This window comes from Aquarana catesbeiana, linkage group LG04 (genome assembly GCF_042186555.1).
Source record: "Aquarana catesbeiana isolate 2022-GZ linkage group LG04, ASM4218655v1, whole genome shotgun sequence".
Classification (NCBI taxonomy): Eukaryota; Metazoa; Chordata; class Amphibia; order Anura; family Ranidae; genus Aquarana; species Aquarana catesbeiana.
Genome location: NC_133327.1, coordinates 659,830,051 through 659,855,775, shown reverse-complemented (window position 1 = coordinate 659,855,775; position 25,725 = coordinate 659,830,051). Strand labels below are relative to the sequence as shown.

The window sequence follows — 25,725 nt, the reverse complement described above, 5'->3', positions numbered from 1 at the left end:
CCCCCAAACTAATATTTTGTCGAAGCACCTTTTGATTTTATTACAGCACTCAGTCTTTTTGGGTATGAATCAATCAGCATGGCACATCTTGACTTAGCAATATTTGCCCACTCTTCTTTGCAAAAACACCCCAAATCTGTCAGATTGCGAGGGCATCTCTTGTGAACAGCCCTCTTCAGATCACCCCACAGATTTTCAATGGGATTCAGGTCTGGGCTCTGGCTGGGCCATTCCAAAACGTTATTCTTCTTCTGGTGAAGCCATTCCTTTGTTGATTTGGATGTATGCTTTGGGTAGGTGTCACGCTGAAAGATGAAGTTCCTCTTCATGTTCAGCTTTCTAGCAGAAGCCTGAGGGTTTTGTGCCAATATGGACTGGTATTTGGAACTGTTCTTAACTCTCTCTACCTTGACTAAGGCCCCTGTTTCAGCTGAAGAAAAAGAGCCCCAAATATGATGCTGTCATCACCATGCTTCACGGTGGGTATGGTGTTCTTTTGGTGATGTGCAGTGTTCCAAAGATATCATTTGGAATTATGGCCAAAAAGCTTAACCTTTCTTTCCTCAGACCATAACACATTTTCTCATATGTTTTGGGAGACTTCAGATGTGTTTTTGCAAAATTTAGCCAGGCTTGGATATTTTTCTTCGTAAGAAAGGGCTTCCATCTTGCCACTCTACCCCATAGCCCAGACATATGAAGAATACGGGAGATTATTGTCACATGTACCACACAGCTAGTACTTGCCAGATATTACTGCAGCTCCTTTAATGTTGCTGTAGGCCTCTTGGCAGCCTCCCTGACCAGTTTTCTTCTCATCTTTTCATCAATTTTGGAGGGACGTCCAGTTCTTGGCAGGGCTGGACTGGGACACACATGTGGCCCTGGAATTCAACCAGACTGGCCCACTTTAATTTTGAGTGTCCCTATCAGCACCCCCTTACATCAAAGTGTCCCCATCAGCACCCCCTTACATCAAAGTGTCCCCATCAGCACCCCCTTACATCAAAGTGTCCCCATCAGCACCCCCCTTCACATCAGAGTATCCTCAAGAGCACCCCCTTACATCAGAGTGTCCCCATCAGCACCCACTTACATCAGAGTGTCCCCCCCTCTCCTCCACCTCCCATGTGTACTCACAGTTCTGAAGGCAGCCTCTCGTTCCTCTCTCCAGTCATGTGATAAGTGACAAGTGATAAGGGGAGAGAGGAAGGGAAATCTGCCGGCTGTCTATCTCCCCCTGCAGGCTGGAGGGAGCAGAAAGCCTAATCATCTCTCCAGCAAGTGTAGGCAGCTGCTCCTTGGTGACAGGAGTGAAATCACCATCACTCACTGTCAGTGAGGAGCGGCTCCAGGACTGTGCCTGACTGGCCCACTGAGCCATCGGCCCACCGGGAAACTCCCTGTAGTCCCAATGGCCAGTACATGCCTGGTTCTTGGTAATGTCACTGTTGTGCCATATTTTCTCTACTTGATGATAACTGTCTTCACTGTGTTCCATTGTATATCTAATGCCTTGGAAATTCTTTTGTACCCTTCTCCTTTTAACAATGAGATCCCTCTGATGCTTTGGAAGCTCTCTGCGGACCATGGCTTTTGCTGTAGGATGTGACTAAGAAAATGTCAGGAAAGACCTACTAGAGCAGCTGAACTTTATTTCGGGTTAATCAGAAGCACTTTAAATGATGGCCGGTATGTACTGACTCCTATTTAACATGAGTTTGAATGTGATTGCTTAATTCTGAACACAGCTACATCCCTAGTGATAAACGGGTGTGCACACTTATGCAACCACATTATTTTACTTTTTTTATTTTTACTCCCCCCCCCCCCCAAAAGATTTCAGTTTGTTTTTCAACTGAGTTGTACAGTTTATAGGTCACATTAAAGGGGGGGGGGTTCTGAAATGATTTATCTTTGTCTCATTTTGTTACATCACAGAAACCTGACATTTTAATAGGGGTGTGTAGACTTTTTATATCCACTGTATATACTCTCTTTGAGTTTTCATAATTTTATCCGATTGAATTTGTGTCAATTTTATTTTAAGCACAGGTGTCTGCGTAACTCATTTAATTACTATTAAAACAAACCATAAATATTGAGTTCATCCAGCATTTCTATCTGGATTATTATTTTTCTGCTTCCTACAAAAGATTTGCCAACTGCTTCTGACTTGTTTGTCACATCCACTAAGTACAGTTCATGTCAGCACAATCTCTTTATCTTATAACTCAGCTCTGTAATTAATTTTGCCAGGAATAATAATTTCCAGTGCAGCTGCTCAAATGAAACCCAAGGGAGTGATGCTTTATCATTTCTCATGAAAGCAAAACTTTCTTTGTAAGTCTTTTTTCATTTAAAAGCAAAAAAAATATACTTCTGTATGATAATTAAGAGAACTATAATTATCATCTGAAATTTTATGTAGTGTAACGTTACATCTAATTGAACACAGCTATGTATTTCAACATCCATCTATATGAGTATAAAACGAAATAATAAAGGACAATTCCAAGATAAGATTGGCGAATCAGGTTGATTGTATTGTATGAATTAACCTTTCCACCCCGGCCCAGTTCCACCGACTGAATCATTTAAAGCTAAACTCCAGTAAAACAGCTAAATACACAGATGAAATGTATACAGTTTCTGTTTAAACTGGAAATTCCTTTAAAGTTAAAGTGTTACTAAACCCACGACAGTAAAATCCATCTGTATCTGCAGTAAAGCATGCTTGTTATACTCACTGTGGAATCTAAGGGGTTAATCCTTCGCATTGTGTAAAAAAAGGCTGTTTGATCCCGTCTTCTCTGATCCTCCCCTTCTTCCACTGTCCCCAATCCATCTCCTGATAAGACAGAGCTTTTGGAGTCACTCTGCACATGCTCAGTTCGGTGTGCTAGAGAGTTTTTTTTGTTTTGTTTTTTTTTGTGAGGGTGCCTGTGATCAGCACAGGGCCAATCAGCACTGTCCAGACCGAGGGTCAGGGGTCTTGCAGCCTCGTAAGACAGTCAGCGGAGAATGAAAACTCTTCCTACAAGCTTTAACCAGACACTGATAGAAGTCACAAGACTGCTATATACTGCTAATGAGAAAAGGTATTTAGCGATTTATATTTACTAAAATAATTGCATTTCCATCTTCTGTGTACTGTTGGAGACCAGATATAGCGAATGCAGGGTCCTGGGTTTAATTTAATTTAATTTAATTTTGTAGGTTTTCTTAAACAGTACTGCTTGGACCTTGAAGAAGGGGACACACCCCGAAAGCTTGTCCTGAAAAATTGTATGTTAGTGCAAATAAAAAAAGTATCACGGACAGTACTCAATTTTCTCTTCTACATTTCCAAATCTTTAAAAATGTATTATTTTCCTTTTCTTTTAGACAAATATGAAAATAATTCCAGTGGCTATGGGCTCATTTCACATATTCATCAGGCTAATCTTATTTTCTTTGCAGAAAAAAAAAGTTAATTCCACTGAGTTCAATAGCTCAAGCTTAATAATAAACACACAGCTGAATTAGTCAGACGGGAGATTCATCCTTCTAATGTTACTTTTTCCTGTCTGCCTCGTTAGAGCTGTACAGAATTTTAATTATAGAAAGATAGACTAAAGGCAAACGCATTTGCTGCACTCTATTATTAAAATTAAAAAAAAAACACAGGGTGCAGCCTATATTACATGTAATTTTTTTAGAAAAAGTGAAAAAGAAATTAGGTAAAAATTGTAGAAACTTTCAAAACTAAAGCAAAATTGACCAAAACCATTACGGTTTCCTTTCAGAGAGAGCAAAAAAGCAGCATGCAAAATGCAGTAACCCACAGCAACCAGTCAGAAGCCATTTGTTATTCTTTTTACGCTAAAATGCTAAAAGTAGTAATATACTGTATCAGTATCTGTATGTAGCTGTTTACTCCTACCAGGGGGTGGCAGTTTTATGGAGTTAGGCTTTGAATAATTCTTACTTCACTACTTAGTGAGCCACTGGCCAAGAACAAGAATGCAGTCAGTGAACTTTAAAAGGGTCTACACTTTTTTCAGGTCAGTGACTCACTAACTAGTAATGGTAGATAGAGGAGACAGTCCCTGAGATTACACCTTTAACCACTTCAGCTCCGGAAGATTTACACCCCTTTAAGACAAGGCCATTTCTTGCAATACGGCACTGTGTTACTTTAACTGACAATTGCGCGGTCGTGTGACGCTGTACCCAAATAAAATGTATGTCCTTCGTTCCCACAAATAGAGCTTTCTTTTGGTGGTATTTGATCTGCAGTTTTTATTTTTTGCGCTATATACAAAAAAAAACAACAATTAAAAAAATATCTATCTATCTATATATATATATATATATATATATATATATATATATATATATATATATATATATATATATATATATATATATATAATTTTTTTTTTTTTTTTTTACTTTTTACTGTAAAGCAAAAAAAATATGTAAAAAATCTAATTTCTTCATTAATTTAGGCCAATATGTATTCTTCTACATATTTTTGGTAAAACAAATCCCAATCAGCATATATTGATTGGCTTGCGCAAAAGTTATAGCGTCTACAGACTTGGGGATATTTTTATGGAATTTTTATTTATTTTTTTCACTACTAATGGCGGTGATCAGCGACTTATAGCAGGACTGCGACATTGTGGCGAACAAATCGCACACTAAGTGACACTTTTTTGGGGACCAGTGACACTAATACAGTGATCAGTGCTAAAATATTTGCACTGTCACTGTACTAATGACACTGGCAGGGAAGGGGTTAACATCAGGGGAAAGCAAAGGGTCAAATGTGTTCCTAGGGAGTACTTGCTAACTGTGAGGGAGGTGCTTGTACTGTGGGAAGGCAAAGATCCGTGTTCCTGCTTAGCAGAACCACAGGATCACTACCTTCCCTTCTCAAAAAACAGCGATCTGCCTTGTTTACATCAGCCACCGTTTTGCTTCACTCGGAAATGATCAGCGGGTCCCGGCAGACATCGAGTCTGCCAGACCCGCTGATTGGCTCCCGCTGTGACCAAACACAGCTGGAGCAGGTCGCCAGTGACACGCGTGCGCACCCTGAACGTGCAGGATTACATACAGGTACGTGATTTTGCACAGGAGAGCCGCCTTGATACCATATAGGTACTGTATACAGTCAGCAAGCGGTTAAAACAGTTGTCAAAATCTCATATTGCCATATTTCCCTTTTAAGTACTGTTTAGCTAAGGGAATCTAAGCTAAGGGAATCTATTTATTTAAAAACATAAAATTGCTGTGTGAATGTCACAGCTATAGGGCGTTATCCCCATAATGTATCCAATATGTTTTTTTCCTATGATCTTCAGCTCCATCTAGAGGCTGTTAGCGAAATTTGGTTGTACGCAAAGCACACAGCCAAATCTCCTGTTTCTAACCATAATAACAATTTCGTCTAATGATATAATACCAATGCATCTCACCTTTTGATCGTATCCATCCTCTGGTGTGATCCCCAGCCATCCAATAAGACAAATAATCACATCCTCCTGCTTCCGGTTCCAAAAACCCACTGCCGCCAGCCTGTCTCAGCTGTCTGCATGAGTCACTTTATTAGCATATCCATAGGAGGTCCCACAGCTCGAGGGTTCGGCCTCCAACAGCCAAACACACCTCTTACAAAGCTTGTGACCTCACAGGATATGACCTCACAGGATGTAAGTGACCATATAAGGATTTAACAACAGAACACAAAACAACCAATGACTACAGGACATGATACAATATACTAAATGACGATGAGTAAAGTTCCTTGTGCATGGGAGATTATCTGCAGGTGTACGTCATGGCACCCCAAACATGTTGATCAAGCATACCAGGGGTGACAAGAGCAAAACACCTCTAAACCGATAATGTCTTTGCAGAGTGAACGCATCCCCACCAGACGATCGTTCTGTGCATTGCACAGGGGCCCTTTTGCTGGCGGACATGTCTTCTCTCCGCAAACACCTCTCTCCAAACACCAGTAAGTTTTCCACTACCTAACAGGTCTCAGCCAGCATCGATCTGCCCCAGTCAGCTCTTTAGAGCGGGCTGTGGTTGATCAGACACTGGGAGACTTATGACAACACATTAATATAAAATTTTCCACAACAAGGCCAATATGCAGTACTTTCCTAAAATACCACAATCAGGAAAACACTGCATTATGGCCACTAGATGGTGCTGTGGATCATAGGAAATAAACATACCGGACACATTACAGGGATTTTTTTTTTTGCAACAACTGTATTAATGCTGTGACATTTACAAAGCACCTTTTTTTTAAATTAATAGACTCCCTTAGTTTCAGATATATTAGGGAAAGTTGAAAATCTGTGTCAGTTGTTCTTTGCTTTATGTGTTCTTTTGGGGAATCTGTACTTTATTACCCATCCTGGAGACATGAGAAGATGTAAGAGGAGATATTTCCAAATTAAGGGAAAATCCCTCTTAGACACTTGTCAATGCATCAAGTGTCCCCATTAGAGGAACAGCCCTCTATTCTTTTTCTGGTGACAAGTCGGATTTTTGGATTTGGCTTAATTTTCACTTTGGCGACAATGGTCACCAGGGTTAACCTTCCAAGATTGGTAATGACAGCAATAAAAATGGACAAACCTTCGATTTGGCTTAATTTTCACTTTGGTGACAATGGTCACCAGGGTTGATCTCCGAAGGTTGGTAAAGACGGCAATAAAAATGGACAACCCTTCAATTTGGCTTAATTTTTGCTTTGGTGACAATGATCACCAGCGTTACTCTCCCAAAGTTGGCACAGACAGCAATAAAAATGGACAAAACTTCGATTTGGCTTAATTTTCGCTTTGGTGACAATGGTCACCAGCGTTAATCTCCCAAGGTTGGCACAGACAGCAATAAAAATGGACAAAACTTGAAACTCCTTATCAAAAATTATTAAAAAAAAAAAAAAGGTTATGGTGTTTTTGCTTTAGATGCACTTTAAAGAAGTCGTGCCTCTTATCTCAAACATGCAATAGGTCTTATCTAAAGAGGATTTCTCAGAAAAATATAAATCCTCTATATAGCTGTGAGCTGTGTCCCGTAGTAAGTGGAAAACCATAGATGCAGATATCTGGAGATACATTTGGCCAGAAATTGCATACTATTTCCTAGACACATATCACTGCCTCGCATCCAGATATATCAAGGATATGGATGTCTGTCAGGTCAGAGGCTGAAAATAAATTTATGAGGTAAGAAAATAATAACTGGAGAAAAGGACTGAGAACATTGAGATAAGTCTTACAAAACACATCATGAATATTCCAGGGTGTATTGGCTTTCTTTTTGGATTTATTTTGTTCATTTTTTTTTTTTTGCATTTCATTGTCGGATTCAGTGCTGTGAAATATTTTGGGGCTTTAAAAATTCAGAACGAAATTAAGAATTTTAAATGATTAAAATAGAAGTGACAGCTTGAGAAAATACATTTTATGTAGCAAGTTGTAGCAAGTAAACCTCAGCAGAGTTGAGGCTCAAGAACTGGCTTTACTTTAGGTGAACCCCCTGCTCTGCTTGTGAAAGGCAAAGCAACAGGATTACTTAAAGAGGAATGGAACTCTGGAAGCTGTACCCAAGACCTGGCAAGTGGAGAACCACTAACTAGTCACCAGTAGTCTCCCTGCTGCTGACCTTTCCATGTTACTAACTTAATATGCCTTGTTCTGCACCGTATCTCTATATGGAGGTGGCCATCTTGGTAAAGGCAGGGTTTTGCTTCCTCGTGTCAGCACCTCCAGCAAGGAGAAGAGTGAGCAGCACAGTAGTGAAATCATCAAACCTCACTCCAAATTTCGTGATGCTAGCAGTCAGATGTAGCAGTGCCTTAGATCCCAAACTGCATTTACACTCATCAGCCACTTTATTAGGTACACCTTGCTAGTACCAGGTTAGACCCCCTTTTGCCTTCAGAACTACCTTACTTCTTCATAGCATAGATTCAACAAGGTGTTGGAAAAATTCGTCAGAGATTTTGGTCCATAGTGACATGATAGCATCACGCAGTTGCTGCAGATTTCTCGGCTGCACATCCCGTTCCACCACATCCTAAAGGTGCTCTATTGGATGAGATGTGGTGAGTGTGGAGACCATTGGAGTACAGGGACCTCATTGTCCAGTGGTGAGATGATTGGATCTTTGTGACATGGTGTATTATCCTGCTGGAAGGAGCCATCAGAAGATGGGGACACTGTAGTCATAAAGGGATGGACATGGTCAGCAACAATACTCAGGTTGTCCGTGGTGTTTAAACGATGCTCAATTGGTACTAAGGGGCCCAAAGTGTGCCAAGAAAATATCCCCCCCACCATTACACCCCCACCAACAGCCTGAACCGGTGATACAAGGCAGGATGGATTCATGTTTTCATGTTGTTTACTCCAAATTCTCCAAAGGGGGGAGGGTAGGGAGCCAACTAAATGAAGATACACATAGGGGTACCACCGGGTAATTGTCCACACACCCGAATCGAGTGAGAAAAAAAGGGAAGCATATGAAAAATTATGAAAACATATGAAAAAACTTTTTTGGTATAGTGCACAATTTTTTCATATAGTCCAAATTCTGACCCTACTTTCTAAATGTCGGAGATGAGATAGAGACTCATCAGACCAGGCAATGCTTTTCCAATCTTCTATTGTCCAATTTTGGTGAGCCTGTGTAAATTGTAGCCCCAGTTTCCTGTTCTTAGCTGACAGGAGTGGCACCCGGTGTGGTCTTCTGCTGCTGTAGCCCATCTGCTTCAAGGTTCAATGTGTTGTGCATTCAGAGACGGTATTCTGCATACCTTGGTTGTAACGAGTGGTTATTTGAGTTACTATTGCCTTTATATCATTTGGAAACAGTCTGCCCATTCCTCTGACCTCTGACATCAACACGGGATTTTCGTCTACACAACTGCCGCTCACTGGATATTTTTACTTTTTCAGATACTGCTCTGTAAACCCGAGAGATGGTTGTGTATAAAATCCTAGTAAATCACCAGTTTTTTAAATACTTAGACCAGCCTGTCTGGCACCAACAACCATGCCACATTCAAAGTCACTTAAATCTACTTCCTTCCCCATTCTGATGCTCGGTTTGAACTTCAGCAAGTCGTATTCACCACATCTAGATGCCTAAATGCATTGAGTTGCTGTCATGTGATTGGCTGATTAGCAATTTTTGATACCAAGCAATTGAACAGGTGTATCTAACAAAGTGGCCGGTGAGTGTATATACAGTGCCTTGAAAAAGTATTCATGTATCCTCGACATTTTCTACATTTTGCCATGTTACAGCCAAAAACGTAAATGTAGTTTATTGAGATTGTATGTGATAGATTAAAACAAAGTGGCACATAAATGTGAAGTGGAAGGAAAATTATAAATGGTTTTCAAATTTTTTTACAAATAAATATGTGAAAAGTGTGGCGTGCATTTGTATTCAGCCCCCCCGGAGTCAATACTTTGTAGAACCTCCTTTCACTGCAATTACAGCTGCAAGTCTTTTTGGGTATATCTGTACTAGCTTTGCACATCTAGAGAGTGTTTTCATCTAAGATTGCTCTGTATTTGGCTCCATCCATCTTCCCATGAACTCTCACCAGCTTCCCTGTCCCTGTTGAAGAAAAGCATCCCCACAACATGATGCTGCCACCACCATGTTTCACAGGGGGGTGGTGTGTTCAGGGTGATGTGCAGTTTTAGTTTTCCGCCACACATAGCGTTTTGCTTTTAGGCCAAAAAGTTAAATTTTGGTCTCATCTGACCAGAGCACCTTCTTCCATGTGTTTGCTGTGTCCCCCACATGGCTTCTCACAAACTGCAAACACGACTTCTTATGTCTTTCTTTCAACAATGACTTTCTTCTTGCCACTCTTCTATAAAGGCGAGATTTGTGGAGAGCACGACTAACAGTTGTCCTGTGGACAGATTCTCCCACCTGAGCTGTGGATCTCTGCAGATCCTCCAGAGTTACCATGGGCCTCTTGGCTGCTTCTCTGATTAATGCTCTCCTTGCCCGGTAGGTCAGTTTAGGTGGACGGCCATGTCTTGGTAGGTTTGCAGTTGTGCCATACTCTTTGCATTTTCGGATGATGTATTGAACAGAGCTCCGTGAGATGTTCAAAGCTTGGAATATTTTTTTTATAACCTAACCCTGCTTTAAACTTCTCCACAACTTTATCCCTGACTTGTCTGGTGTGTTTCTTGGCTTTCATTAAGCTGTTAGTTCACTAAGGTTCTTTAACAAACCTCTGAGGGCTTCATAGAACAGCTGTATTTATATTGAGGTTAAATTACACACAGGTGGACTCTATTTACTAATTAGGTGACTTCTGAAGGCAGTTGGTTCCACTAGATTGTAGTTAGGGGTATCAGAGTAAAGGGGGCTGAATACAAATGCAACCCACACTTTTCAGATATTTATTTGTAAAAAAAAATTAAAACCATTTATCGTTTTCTTCCACCTCACAATTATGTGCCACTTTGTGTTGGTCTATCACATAAAATCCCAATAAAATACATTTACGTTTTTGATGGTAACATAATGTGGAACATTTCAAGGGGTGCTGTTCAGGGTGTCCACCAGAAAAGAAAAGAGGGAGGTAGAAGAGCCTTTATAGTGTAGTTAATTGGTTCAAAAATTAGAATTGGCTCAAAAATGGTTAATCAAAAAAGAAAATTGGAAAATAATGTACATTTGTTAAAGCTGCAGTGACCCTAGGGGGTGGAAACACACAACCTTCCAAGATCATGGGTGGAGAAGAACCTGTTTCTATGCAGGAAGAGTGCGGTCGCTCCCAATGACATAAGGGCCCCAATCTTGGGTCCTCTGCTGGTTTCTCAGGCAGGTTTGTGAAATCAGTAAGTTCAAAAGAAGTCTAATAAAATCCTGTCAGTGCTTAGATCACCAGAGGCACCCATTGTCATATGTCTAACACATATGATAATGACATATTCTTCATTTCTCCTAGCAAAATCACTTTCTCCATTTCAGTTCAGTACTGATAAGTATTGTAGATGGGGGGGACCTGTCATCAACGAAGGAGGTTTGCTGTTCATACCTTTTGGTCTGTATGGTATCAGTATTGATTGGTTTGCATGAACGTAAGACCACTGCACAAATATGGTGTGATATAAAGTATTACAACGATCGCCATTTTATTTTCTATGGTGTCTGGAAAAAAAAAAAAAAAAAAATATATATATATATATATATATAAATATATATATATATATATATATATATATATATATATATAATGTTAGGGGGTTCTAAGTCATTTTTTAGCAAACAAACACAAATTTTAACTTGTAAACACAAGTTTGAAAAATAGGCCTGGCCCTTAATTGGTTAAAAAATACCTTTAATTACATAGCTGAATAGCGTTTACAGAGCTGGATGAATGTGTGTCTTATATCTTCCCAGAGTTCAGTTGTAGCCTCCCTGGCGGTATGATTATGTCAGATTTTTGCGTCTCAAAGCGGTATATTGTAGGCCTGTAATTCTTAGCAATAACACACTTAAATCTGTCCAAACAAGAGTCTAGTAGACATCCCGGATATGATGAAGTTTGAAACACAAAATCATAAATTATAATATAATAAATAAGTGTAAATAATTATAAAAAATAATAATATAATAATAATAAAATAAATTTCCCCACGATTCACTATCGCTCAATTCTGCAAGTGTTCTAATTTACTATCGCTGTTTTCTAGCTGGTCTAAAACCACTTTTGACGTAAAGGGACACTTTTTGGTTGCTATGGACAATCTCCAGTTTCCAGGCAGAAATAGCAGTATACAGTATCTCACAAAAGTAAGTACACCCTTCACATTTTTGTAAATATTTTATTCTATCTTTTCATGTGACAACACTGAAGAAATGACACTTTGCTACAATGTAAAGTAGTGAGTGTACAGCTTGTATATCAGTGTAAATTTGCTGTCCCCTCAAATAAACTCAACACACAGCCATTAATGTCTAAACCGCTGGCAACAAAAGTGAGTACACCCCTAAGTGAAAATGTCCAAATTGGGCCCAAAGTGTCAATATTTTGTGTGGCCACCATTAATTTCCAGCACTGCCTTAACCCTCTTGGGCATGGAGTTTACCAGAGCTTCATAGGTACTGGAGTTCTCTTCCACTCCTTCATGACGACATCACGGAGCTGGTGGATAGTAGAGACCTTGCGCTCCTCCACCTTCTGTTTGAGGATGCCCCACAGATGCTAAATAGGGTTTAGGTCTGGAGACATGCTTGGCCAGTCCATCACCTTTACCCTCAGCTTCTTTAGCAAGGCAGTTGTCGACTTGGAGGTGTGTTTGGGGTCATTATCATGTTGGAATACTGCCCTGTGGCCCAGTCTCTGAAGGGAGGGGCTCATGCTCTGCTTCAGTATGTGATAGTACATGTTGGCATTCATGGTTCCCTCAATGAACTGTAGCTCCCCAGTGCCGGCAGCACTTATGCAGCCCCAGACCATGACACTCCCACCACCATGCTTGACTGTAGGCAAGACACACTTGTCTTTGTACTCCTCACCTGGTTGCTGCCACACACGTTTGACACCATCTGAACCAATTAAGTTTATTAAGTTTATCTTGGTCCCATCAGACCACAGGACACGGTTTCAGTATTCCATGTCCTTAGTCTGCTTGTCTTCAGCAAACTGTTTGCGGGCTTTCTTGTGCATCATCTTTAGAAGAGGCTTCCTTCTGGGACGACAGCCATGCAGACCAATTTGATGCAGTGTGCGGCATATGGTCTGAGCACTGACAGGCTGACCCCCCCACCCCTACAACCTCTGCAGCAATGCTGGCAGCACTCATACGTCTATTTCCTAAAGGCAACCTCTGCACAACCTCTGGATATGACGCTGAGCACGTGCACTCAACTTCTTTGGTCGACCATGGCGAGGCCTGTTCTGAGTGGAACCTGTCCTGTTAAACGATATGGTCTTGACCACCATGCTGCAGCTCAGTTTCAGGGTCTTGGCAAATTTCCTATAGCCTAGGCTATCTTTATGTAGAGCAACAATTCTTTATTTCAGATCCTCAGAGAGTTCTTTGCCATGAGGTGCCATGTTGAACTTCCAGAGCGATAACACCAAATTAAACACACCTGCTCCCCATTCACACCTGAGACCTTGTAACACTAACGAGTCACATGACACTGGGGAGGGAAAATGGCTAATTGGGCCCAATTTGGACATTTTCACTTAGGGGTGTACTCACTTTTGTTGCCAGCGGTTTAGACATTAATGGCTGTGTGTTGAGTTATTTTGAGGGGACAGCAAATTTACACTGTTATACAAGCTGTACACTCACTACTTTACATTGTAGCAAAGTGTCATTTCTTCAGTGTTGTCACATGAAAAGATATAATGAAATATTTACAAAAATTTGAGGGGTGTATATAATATAAAACTGCATGCAGGGCATAGGACAAAGCACTGGGGACAAAAGGGAAGTGAAATAATTTCATACAGTAATGTAATCTGTAAGATTACAGTGTACTGTATGTATTATGATTTTTCACTTTTTTGAATTTGCCGCCGGGCTCCGCCTCCCGTGCGTCGCGACGCTCGCAGGGAGCGGAGCCCGGCACACAGAGGCATCGGGCGGAAGACACAGCCCACGGACACAGCGGGGGGACATCGCAGGATCCTGGGGACAAGGTAAGTACACCGCACCAGGATCCTGCAATACAATCCCGAGTGTGGCTCGGGGTTACCGCTAATGGTGCTGAAATTTAACCCCGTGCCACACTCGGGAAAACCGCCAGGGAGGTTAACAATTTCCTAGAGACTAGAGGAAATCCTCAAAAAAAGAGGATACGATAACATACACAGACGTGAAAGTGATAACACCAAATTTATTTTGATGGACTGAAAGCCCCTAACAAATTTATGCTCTTCAAAATTCAATATATATATTAAAAAAAAAAAAAAAAAAAAGGTTGGATGAAAGCAATACCATAAAGTCAACTTTTTATATAAATGGCTTATATGTCATAGCGTTTCCATTAACATATTCATTTGAAGCATATGAGCAAGCAGAAACGTTGACATAGGGAAAATGATGCCTGGCTTCAGACCCAGCTAATGTAAGAGGAAATTAATTTTACTTGTGACATGTCACAAAGATTTATAATCGGAGGCCTCCATTGAATGCTCTTTGATTAAGTCAGCGGCAGAAAATCATTAACAGTCAGTGGGCCATCTAAGTACAAGCCGATCGGGTCATCTGCTCTCCGGAAGGTGTCAACTTTCTTTTGATAATTTTGCCAGCCTCGAATACCTGTTTGATTTATTCTTCAAGGCACACGGGTTTATTAAACATAAAACAGTGATCTTCCTTTCTAAAACACTATACCACCAAAAGAAGCAATTGCTTTTCCAAAGAAAAAAAATATTGTGTTGCTTATTATTGTAACCTTAGGTTTTAAGGCACTTTTACTAAATAAATAAATGCACAAATGGGCATGATTTCAATGGGCAGGAGCGGTAAAGGAGCGGTATACACACCGCTCCTTCACTGCCGAAGATGCTGCTGGCAGGACTTTTTTTACCGTCCTGCCAGCGCATCGCTCCAGTGTGAAAGCCCTCGAGGCTTTCACACTGGATACACAGCAGCGGCACTTTCGGGTCGGTTTGCAGGCGCTATTATTAGCGCAATAGCGCCTGCAAACCGCCCCAGTGTGAAAGGGCTCTAAAGTGATTGTAAAGCTTTGTTTAAAAAAAAAAATACCAAACATGTTATACTTACCTGCTCTGTGCAAGGGTTTTGCACAAAGCAACCCTGATCCTCCTTTTCTGGGGTCCCCCCAGCAGCGCTCCTGGCTCCTCCTCTTCTCGAGTGCCACAACGGAGAGCCGCTTTCTATGGCGGCACTCATGCGGGCGCCCTCCCGAGTCCTGCTGCTGCGTCCATTGACACAGACAGGACTCGGCCCCGGATTTGATTGAGAGCAAAAGCATTTTCCTTCCACTTCACAATTGTGCGCCACTTTGTGTTGGTCTATCACATACAATCCCAACAAAATACATTTATGTTTTTGGTTGTAACATAACAAAATGTGGAAAATTTCAAAGGGTATGAATACTTTTTCAAGGCACTGTATTGTGGTTCCTACCTGCTTTTTTTTTCTCTCTGCTATCTGCATGAGTCACTTCTGACCATGAATACCGACATCACAGAATCTTCTGGGATGGCACCACCTTACCTCCAGCCAGGGCCCAAGAATAAAATGCTGCCCCCCCCCCCCAAAAAAAATAATCACGCCCACCAAAAGGCCCCCATATCCATTATTTTATATCATGACTATTAAAGCTAAAATTAGATGTATCAGGAAGTCAGATTTATATGCAACAGTGGTGGTTGTGGGGGGTTCTGTCCAATGCAGCTGTGGATGTAAGGGGGGTTCAGACAGAGGAGGCGGCGGTAGGTGGGTTCAGACAAAGGCAGCAGTGATGGTGGTGGGGGTTCAGTCAGAGGCAGTGGTGATGGGGGGGGGGTCAGTCAGAGGCAGTGGAGTTGATGGGGGGGGTCATTCAGAGGCAGTGGTGTTGATGGGGGGGGGTCAGTCAGAGGCAGTGGTGTTGATGGGGGGGGGTCAGTCAGAGGCAGTGGTGTTGATGGGGGGGTCAGTCAGAGGCAGTGGTGTTGATGGGGGGGGTCAGTCAGAGGCAGTGGTGTTGATGGGGGGGGGGTCAGTCAGAGGCAGTGGTGTTGATGGGGAGGGGGGGTCAGTCAGAGGCAGTGGTGTTGATGGGGGGGGGGTCAGTCAGAGGCAGTGGTGTTGATGGGGGGGTCAGTCAGAGGCAGATGTCTTGGTGGGGAGGGGGGGTGTTCCGACAGACAGAGGCAGATGTGGTGGTGGGGATGGGATCAATGGGTGCTGGCACTTAGTTGCTTACAGTATAAGGTGAATAATGATCAGCGTAGCTTAATGATATGAGTAAATGTAAACAGTGAACAATGTGCGATAAATTCTAATCGCTATGTTGCGACTGTGCAAATAAACGCTTATAATTCTGTACAAAATAGCTGAATGCACCAATAAACCTGTGCTCAATACTGATGGACACAGAAATGCTAACAATGTGACTGTGCACACTAATGATGCTGTGCAAAATAATGCAACGGCGCAGAAAACCGCTAATGGTGCTGTGCAAAATAGCTATAAGCACCAAACACTTGTGCTCAAATAAATCAATCTAGGTGAGCGCTCATGGCGCTGTGTGAGTACAATAATAATCCTGTGCACTGATAGGATAATACCAGTGTAAAGAGAAAATCTGCAATAAATAGGCATAAATAATAAATAATTAAATTAATGCACAGTGACAATGAAACAAATATGCTCTGTGCGAGTTCACTGTTTACATTCACTCATATCATTAAGCTGCGCTGATCATTATTCACCTTATACCATTTAAGTGCTTTTATACACTTTAGATCCAGCTGCAACTTATTCGATTAGCATTTATTATTTATTCACATTGATAGCGCGAAGGATCCCACTTACATTTATACTTGCTTACAGTGTCGGTCGTGCCTCCAGCGATGCCTTTTGCAACGTGGGGTCTCTGACTTTCTCCTGCAGATTCTGCCTTTTGTCCAGACATGGCATTTGTCTGCAGCAATGGGGGGGACACAGCGGAGAGGATAGGCAGGCAGTCCACTGTGTGGGTATGGCAGCAAGTGCTCTGCCCAGGGTAGACTTCATGTAGACCGGCCCACTTTATTCCACACACCTGGTGTTGGCGCTTCAATCATCACGGCACCATGGTTGTTATGGTGTTAGGATGATTGAAGCGCATTATTTCTATTATTATATTGTAATATAAAATGTAATTGTTCAACTCACCATAATGCAGAATCAGTGGCAGCCCTTAGAGTGTCACTTGCCACCGTCTTCTACCACCAGATGCAGCTTGTCATTTTCCATGTCACTTGTCAGCAGCTGCAGCGTGTCATTTGCCACGTCACTTGTCAGCAGATGCAGCTTGTCACTTGCCTTGTCACTTGTCAGCAGATGCAGCTTGTCACTTGCCTTGTCACTTGTCAGCAGGTGTAGTGTGTCACTTGCCACGTCACTTGTCAGTGGATGCAGCTTGTCACTTGCCACGTCGCCTGCCACAGGGTCGAAGGGGGCCTCGTCAGGTATGTGGTACGGGGCCCTGATGCCCACTGTAGTGGCTGTCGTGTCTGGACCAAGAAGGGACTCTGTGGACAGGGGAGGAGAGAGAGATACACTGCGCCTGCTCCACTGCTTATTTCAAGGGGACCGATCGGGGTTGTGTAATTCTTGTGTACTCCTACTTCCTGGTAGCGGTGGAACGCTCGATAGGGCGGACGTGATGTCATCAGCCGGAAATGATGCAGGACATAGGTGGCAACGCGGTCATCATTTCCAGGTGATGACTTCACGTCCGCCCTATCGTGCGTTCCAGTCACCAGGAAGTGGGAGTACACAAGCCCGATTGGTCCCCATGAAATAAGCAACGGTGCCGACGAAACGGGCTGGCTAGCGGGCGGGAGTTTGCCGCCCCCCTGAATGTGCCGCCCGGGACCCATGGTCTAACCGGGTCCCATGGTAGGGACGGCCCTGCTTCCAGCACAGAAGGTGATTGACAGCTTCAGCTGTGCATGTTTCACTTTGAGATGGGGTGTGTCCTTTCCCTCCGCTCAGGTCCCAGATTACACTCAGCTTCCTGCTCTGTGCTCTGCAGTGTGACATCAGTCCCCCCCCCTGCTAGAGCTCAGAAATGCTATGCAAAATATGTGCTTTAGGAGGATGTATAGATGAGTGGGCTGCAGATAAATAGGAATGTAGGAAGATTTGGTTCATCTCTAAGTATCACCTGAGGCTAGCTGCCTCACTGGGCCTATGTACAATGGCTTTAAGTTATTTCTGAATAATAATGCCTGTTGATCCTGCCAGAAATCAAGTGACTGACAACTTCCCATGCTCTCTGCTGACTGGTATCGGTTAGCATTATACCTAGGTGTCTTCAAGGACTACAGAACACCTCCCCCCTCATCCATGTTTAGGAGAAAGGGGGATGTTTTCTATAGATACAGTATGGCGAGTGAGCATTGTCCTCCTAGGACAGGAAGTGTGATAATTGGAGGCTCACCAGGTGAAAAAAAAGGGAAAAAGCCTAAAAAATGCAGCCGCCACATCGAAGGACTGTGAGCTGCAATTTATTCCATTTTTGTTTTCGGATTTAGATGTTTTAAGTTTTGCAGTTTGCAGGGTAGGTGGGAGGTTTTTGTTATAGGCATAACATGGCACTAACCCCCTATAATAAAAACTTCCCATGTACCCCCAAAAGAGGGATAGTGGGGGAAAAAGGAGATTTGATATGTGCCAAAACAAATCAAAAACAGACATAAAATTCCATTTTTATTTTCACATTAAAATTAGCAAAACCTAAAAACATGTATCCTCAGCCCGCATCCTGGTATAAGGAATATGAATCTAAGCACTCATAATAGAGGATAGTTGGACCGACGCGTTTAGCTTTGAAAAAAAGCTTCCTCAGGATCCACTTCAAGATTCACTATTCACTCTTTAAAATCTCATATATCTCAAAAATGACACAATAAATCAGTCATTATACAAAATATATATACATCACGTCAATAACATCACAAAACAAATATTTATCAAATAACAACAACAAAAAATGTATTGAACTAAGCAGCTTCCCCCCTTTTGGGGGTACATGTAAAGTTTCTATGTTTCTAGGTCTCATGCCTTTGCCCAGCTCCTCTAAACACCTTTTCTGTTGGCAGGAGAAAAGCAGCTTTAAAAAAACGCACCTAAGGCCGTTTAGGCGCAGCAAGCGTTTGAGCATTCATTCATTCCATTGGTCAGACTATTCATTTATTCTATTTATTTAATCTATTGAAACCAATGAACACTCAAGCGGTAAATCCTGTATAATAATAAACCCACCTAGCATTTAGAAGCGTTTGGATGCCTTTATAGGGGTTTAGACGCGTCAAGCGTATTTTCTGCTCAAATGGGCAAGTGAAGTTTTTAAATGCCCTAAATGCTCCTTTTCTAATACTCCTGTAAACGGCTATATGTGCATGGCCCCATAGGCTCATATGGAGGGGCGTTTAGAAAAAAATACCTCCCTTAAAAGCTGTGTTTTTTTTAACCACTTGCTGACCATCCCATAGACAAAAGACGTCCTGGTCGGCAAGTGGAATACCAGGGTTATGTCTGTAGCAATATGCCATAACCCTGGTATTGTTTTTTTTAAGCCAGCAATTCTCTACAAGATAAAAGTGGTCCGAGTGGCGAATTTGCATCTGGATCACTTTTACCGCTTCCTGGTGGTTCCCAAGCTTACCTGCAAGCCATTGGCGGTGCTTTTTCATTTTCAAGGCTTTTTCATCTATTTTTTTAAAGCAAAAGATCAATAATTTGATTTTCTAGGTATTTTGCTTTTAAAGGTAGAGGAGAGATTTGGGGTCTTATAGACCCCAGAGCTCTCCGTAAAGAGGACCTGTCATGCTGTATTGCTACCGCAAGGGATGTTTACATTTCTTGCGATAGCAATAAAAGTGATTTAAAAAAACAATAAAAATTACAGTGTTAAAAAAAAAAGAATAAAATAAATAATGATAAAAACATTTTTTAAAGCGCAGTGGTAAACACATACGTAGGTCACACCCACATATGTAAACGGTGTTCAAACCACACATGTGAGGTTTCGCCACGATCATTAGAGTGGCGAAACCACTAGCACTAGATCTCCTCTGTAACTCTAAACTGGTAACTTGTAGATATTTTTAAAGCGTCGCCTATGGGGATTTTCAAGTACCATAGTTTGCCGCCATTCTGCGAGCATGTGCAATTTTAAAGCCGCACATGTTGGGTACTCAGCGTAACATTATCTTTCATACTTTAACGAAAATTGGGTTATATATTGTGTTTTGTTTTTATTTTATTTCATTAAAGTGTATTTTATACAAAATAATTGGGTTTAAAAAAAACGCTGTGCAAAAACCACGTGACATAAAAAAATTGCAATGACCACTATTTTGTTCTCTAAGGCCTCTGCTAAAAATATATATATATATATAGTTTTTGGCATTTCTAAGCAATTTTCTAGCAAAAAACCACAGATCTTTACATATATGAGAGAAGTGTCAGAATCGGCCCAGGAGGCAAAGCGCTGCTTCTGTACCCTTGGATGGCATGTGTGTAATTCTACCATTATCACATCTCACAGATTCACTTGTTCACGCATATATTTTATCATGTCTTCTATCTTGATCACGTTACCAAATTTGTAAAAAAAAGTCACATATTTAATTTTGTAAGCATCAACTCCTTGTGTGTGGCTGATAGTAATAGATCAAACGTAGGATCAAGCTTGATCATAAATGCAAAAAATAAAAAGGAACTAACCTGAGCTAAACAATCTACATTCAGTAAATGACATTTCCACAATGCATGCAGAATAAAAACCATTACAACAAATAATAAATTAGTACAGTGCATTAGATAAAAATTGACCATTAAATTCCAGTCATGTTTTTTTTTTTGTGTGTGACAGGTATTCAAGCAGCAAGAACCAGTGTTTTGGACTTCCTACTACTCGAAACTGAATGCATTTTATTCTTTTATTTTTTTTATTGCTATAACTAAAGATGTCACACAATAAAAATAAACCTTTTACAGTCCTGTACAGAAGACATGAACATTCTCTCCAGGTCCTTCATTAACTGCTGGCATGTCAAAGCACAAAATATCATTTTTAAGATCTGCAACGCTCTTTTTGTATATTTTTTAAGGGGATTATTACAATTTTAATGGGACATTAAGGGAACTTCTGCATAACATTTTTTTTCCCTAAACGCATCTACTAATTTTTTGTCAATTAGAGTTTATAATGACTGCCTATGTACAAGATCTCATTTGTCTATTGTTTTTTTTTCTGTCTCTTGATCACTAAGTGCTTCATGGAATGAATATGCAACTCAAAGAATGCTTTTCTGATCTATTTAAGCTATTGATTATTACTTTATGCATGATTACAACATATTGCTGTAAAAGTGCTAATTGCTAAGAAGGAAAAAAAATAGATAAAATAATATTTCTAAAAAAAAAAAAAAAAATGAAAATAGAAAAGTCTTTTGTTTTACTGGTTCCATTTGTGATGCTCTCTTACTGCAACATGACAACATAAAACATTAAGGGGTTGATTTACTAAAGGCAAATAGACTGTGCATTTTGCAAAGTGCAGTTGCTCCAGGACTTAGTAAATGTGGTAAAGCTTCATTTTGCAAAGAATACCCAATCATGTGCAAGGAGGGAGAAAAAAAAAACAGTATTTTTGCTTGCACATGATTGGATGATGGAAGTCAGCAGAGCTTCTACTCTTTTACTAAGCTCTGGAGCAATTGCACTTGCAAAGTGCAACTCATGTAATAATGTTTCATTAAATTCATACAATGATAAAGTGTTCCCAGTATTTATTAGCAAATTGTCACAGGTGTGTGGAGGATTTTTGGACTTTAGTTTTAATTAATTTGTGGTTTTAATGTCAGATATATCATATTGCACAAATACTGGGAGCACTTTAAATGTTGCATTTTATCACTGTATGAATTTGATTAAATCTATATATATATATATATATATATATATATATATATATATATATATATATGAATTGATTCTTTCTGGATGAGGAAAAGAGAAAAAGGTTTAACCAATGATGTATTATTTATAAGATGAATTGATTAAGCACGAATAGATATATTTTCTTTATTCACATATCATGATAGCCAGCTCCACATTTAATATATAGTATATATAATTACAGAAGGTGAATTGATCATCTTTTTCCTCTATGGGGAAAGAGATCCAAGAAGCCATGAAGAAGAACTGGGAAAGGTTTGCAGTGTGCCTGGATGCTCATGCATAGATGGTGGAGTCATGGTTGGAGTCATGCATAGATGGTGGAGTCATCGGTGGTGATGTCTGGGTGGAGTCATGCATAGATGGTGGAGCCATGGATGGAGCCATGGGTGGTGGAGTCTGGGTGGAGTCATGCATAGATGGTGGAGTCATGGGTGGTGAAGTCTGGGTGGAGTTATGCATAAGATGGTGGAGTCATGGGTGGTGGAGTCTGGGTGTAGTCATGCATAGATGGTGGAGTCATGGGTGGTGAAGTCTGGGAGGAGTCATGCATAAATGGTGGAGTCATGGGTGGTGAAGTCTGGGTGGAGTCATGCATAGATGGTGAAGTCTGGGTGGAGTCATGCATAGATGGACAGATATCACTATACCTGTTGTTCATCTGTGAACAGCCTAAGGGCAATCTTGTTTCTGGTGGCAATTCACCAAGAAAAGATACCCGACTGAATATATTAAGAGGAAAAAGAGGCCTTACATTCAACCTGTGGCTGAGCTAAGTCAAATGTTTACATATTCTTAACAAGCATTAAATGAGCTAGCAAGCCCTCACTGACCTCTTAACTGCATTCAAGGAAAGAGGTTAGCTTTAAAGCAGATGCTATAAAGTGCTTAAACTTAACTACTCCGCACCCAACATCCACCCTCCTGCTCCAAAGCCCTGAGAAATCCAGGAACTCCTGTGTTTGAATGAATGCATGACAATCCCCCTGCCTCCTTATAATGCCACAAATGGAAAATGAGTAGCTAATTATCATGTCAGACAGGAGAGTGTGGCGAGTGTGCTTACCTCTGTTTAAAACTGAACCTTTAGTGAGTCGATACTTGTGTAGCACCATCCTAACCCAGAGCGAAGTCTATGATTTGCAATGGGGGTTTGAGAAAACATTGACTACCAGCCACTTTCTTGGGTTTTTCAAGATTGTATCCCATACCCACAGGGAGAGGGAGTTAGGGGCTGCAGATGTTAATAGCAACACTTGCAACCTGTACAATGTAAAGGGCCTTTGAACTGAAACGGGTATTGTAAATAGCAGAACTTCAGCTGGCTAGCAGACTCCTCCTCGCATCAAACCAAGAAAGTCAACAGGCCCCTGTGAGGGTCCAGATTCTTCCCAGCTCCTTTCCCCAGCAGGGTTTTTCTTCCTAGTTCTCCTTCTTGCTTCAGCTTCTCCATCTATAAGGCAGGACAGCTTCCATGGATCACTTTTGGCTCCATTCATGACTTTAGTTTTTTTTAGGCCCTCTACAGACTACAGGCCCATCAGTTCAGACTACAGACAATACACCTCCCCAAGCCAAAGCCAAGGTGGAGAGAGAGCCTCACAAGGTTAGTACCCATATTTTTATGTCACACCCAAGCATGCACGACTATTAATAAGCCTCCTTGGCCAGAAGTAACATAAATATCGATAACCTAATATTACTGTGTACTCTCACCCTTTTCCCAAAAGTACCACTGACACCCGAAGCAACTCTAAGTTTAGGTGACCTAATTTATACAGTAATATAAAGCAGCTTCGGCTGTTTATCACCCAGCAAACTAAATTTAAATAGTCACGCCTGGTATTGAGATAATTCCACAGAACACAATGATTCTTCATGGAAATTATTGTTTTTTTATGGTCAGAAGTTAGTCTTCCCTCCAAGGCAGACAACAAAAAATTCTTAAAACTGATGTTTGTGTAGCACCCTCCTAGATAGGTGCTAGGGTTAGATAGATAGATTTAGTGTTGGCTCACTGTGTTTTTTAGCTTGTCACACTGTTTTTAGTGTTGCTGCAATTGCTGTGCTAAGTAAATTTAGTTGCTCACTGTAGTCAGTGGAGCTGCCATTTACTAGTTCTGATCAGTGTTCGCAGCTGCTTCTAGCCTGTTTACTCCCTCTGCTGTCCAGAAAAGCTGCGAGAACCTTCTGGATCATAGGTGTGGAGCTATGCAGATAGCAGCACAAATATTTAAACAGCCCTGGCTGATCCCAGGGAGCTGGGCCCTGATGGCATACTGGGTAACTGTATATATTAAGTGAGCACAATGAGTTTGAGGTCTTTCCCTGGACAGGATCAGTCCAGCCTGGAGGGCCTCCAGGGTAATGCTGCCACATGTTTACTGTGGAGAGGCCTCGGGTGGGCAACTTGAGGGCCTGGAAGTTGAGACAACAGGGAGCTGACTGAGGGGCTGTCTGCTGAAGATCTGGTCTGGTATCACTGGAGATAGGCATCGCTTGGAAGTTGGGAGGAGGCAGTCCGCTGTCCTTGGGCCTTGTGTGAGTACAGATCATTCTGAGAAATCTTAGAGACTTTAGGCTGCTGTCATCCTTCTTAGAGAGAGTCAGCTGTAGGTCTGTGTAAAGGGGACACCAGCTGGAGTCCTGAAGAGCTTAGTCCACCCGATCCTCTATAAAAAGGCTCTGCTCTTGTAGCTCTAAGGAAGGTGTTTGCGTTTACTACTACCTCAAAGCTGAGTCCACTGTTTGTTGCAAGCACAGACTTTATCACAACTTTTTCCAGAAAAATACATAGGCCTCAAGTTGTACATAGTTCTTGTTTTTGGAATATCCCACTCAATTCCCTCAACCCTATCCAAGTTCTCCAAAAATAAAAAAATAACACCCCTAGACTGGTTATTAAAGAAATGTGTGACTGCACTTGTGTGCCTGGCTGCAGGGCAAAACATCTGGAGAAGAACGGGCAATATTCTTGAGGCTCCTATGAGAGTAGCGCTACATTTGCAAAAGCACAGTTATGGGTGAGGACCTGTCTTATTACAAGGGAAATTCCTGGAAAATATAGAATTCCCATTTTTTCTTTAGTAAACACCCCCCTCAAAAAGGGAGCTTTAGATGCAGTTCAGAACCTGGGCAGAAAAGGTTAAGAACTGTTTGCCCTTTTTTTGTATCTAAATAAACATCAGTTGCCTCCCAGAATATATCTACATATGGTAAGTGTACCAAAGCCTCATTAAATTTGTAGGCAAGAACCAATGCTAATAGAATGCAGAAACATATGTATAAACCAGTACATTAAATGGGGAATAAATGAAACCATCTGTTCAATGTTCCTTTTAAAAGTTGCCTTGGTCCTAAAAACTCATCCACATTCAACCAGAAGGACATTGCATATTCATTAAGAAACAGGAAAATTCTGCATGAATAGACAGCCTCAAAAGATTTACAATCAACTAAAAATAGGTTATGCTGCAGTGTTATGTTTGCAAAGTTCTCTACACTGACTGTGACAACTTTTCACCATTATGTGCCATGCACAACTGCTTTCACTGCTGACACAACATGGCAATTAATTCATCATTACATTAAAGGTGTTGTAAAGGTTCGTGTTTTTTCACCCTAATGCATCCTATGCGTTAAGGTGAAAAAACACCTGGCAGTGACTGGCCCCCCAGCCCCCCCCGTTTTACTCACCTGAGCCCCTTCATCTTCTTCAGTGGGGACGCGCTGTCCTTTTCCTTCTCAAAGTCCCGGCTTTGATTGGATAGATTGATAGCAGCGCAGCCATTGGCTCCCACTGCTGTCAACCAAATCCAATGACCCAGGCGCTGGGGGGCAGGACAAAGTCGTACATTAGGCTTCTATGGACACTGAATGAATGACTAGGGAGCACGCCCCCAAGGTAACCCCCTCAGGAGAGTGCTTCTCCTAGGGGGTCACCTAATGTGGGGAGGAGCCGCAAGAGCTCGCGAGGGACCCCAGAAGAGGAAGTTCCGGGCCACTCTGTGCGAAACGAGCT

The 25,725-nt window shown here is 41.5% G+C and overlaps 1 protein-coding gene across 2 annotated transcripts in view; it reads left to right on the top strand.

The window, feature by feature from the left end:
• KCNK12 (potassium two pore domain channel subfamily K member 12) overlaps window positions 1–21,363 on the top strand; it is a 263,268-nt gene extending 241,905 nt beyond the window's left edge. For both annotated transcript variants that reach the window (XM_073628515.1, XM_073628514.1), the window contains one exon: window positions 20,617–21,363. In XM_073628515.1, coding sequence (XP_073484616.1) covers window positions 20,617–20,668 — 52 coding nt within the window. In that variant the 3' untranslated portion in view covers window positions 20,669–21,363. The remainder of the gene's footprint in view (window positions 1–20,616) is intronic.
• Window positions 21,364–25,725: the final 4,362 nt, after the last annotated feature.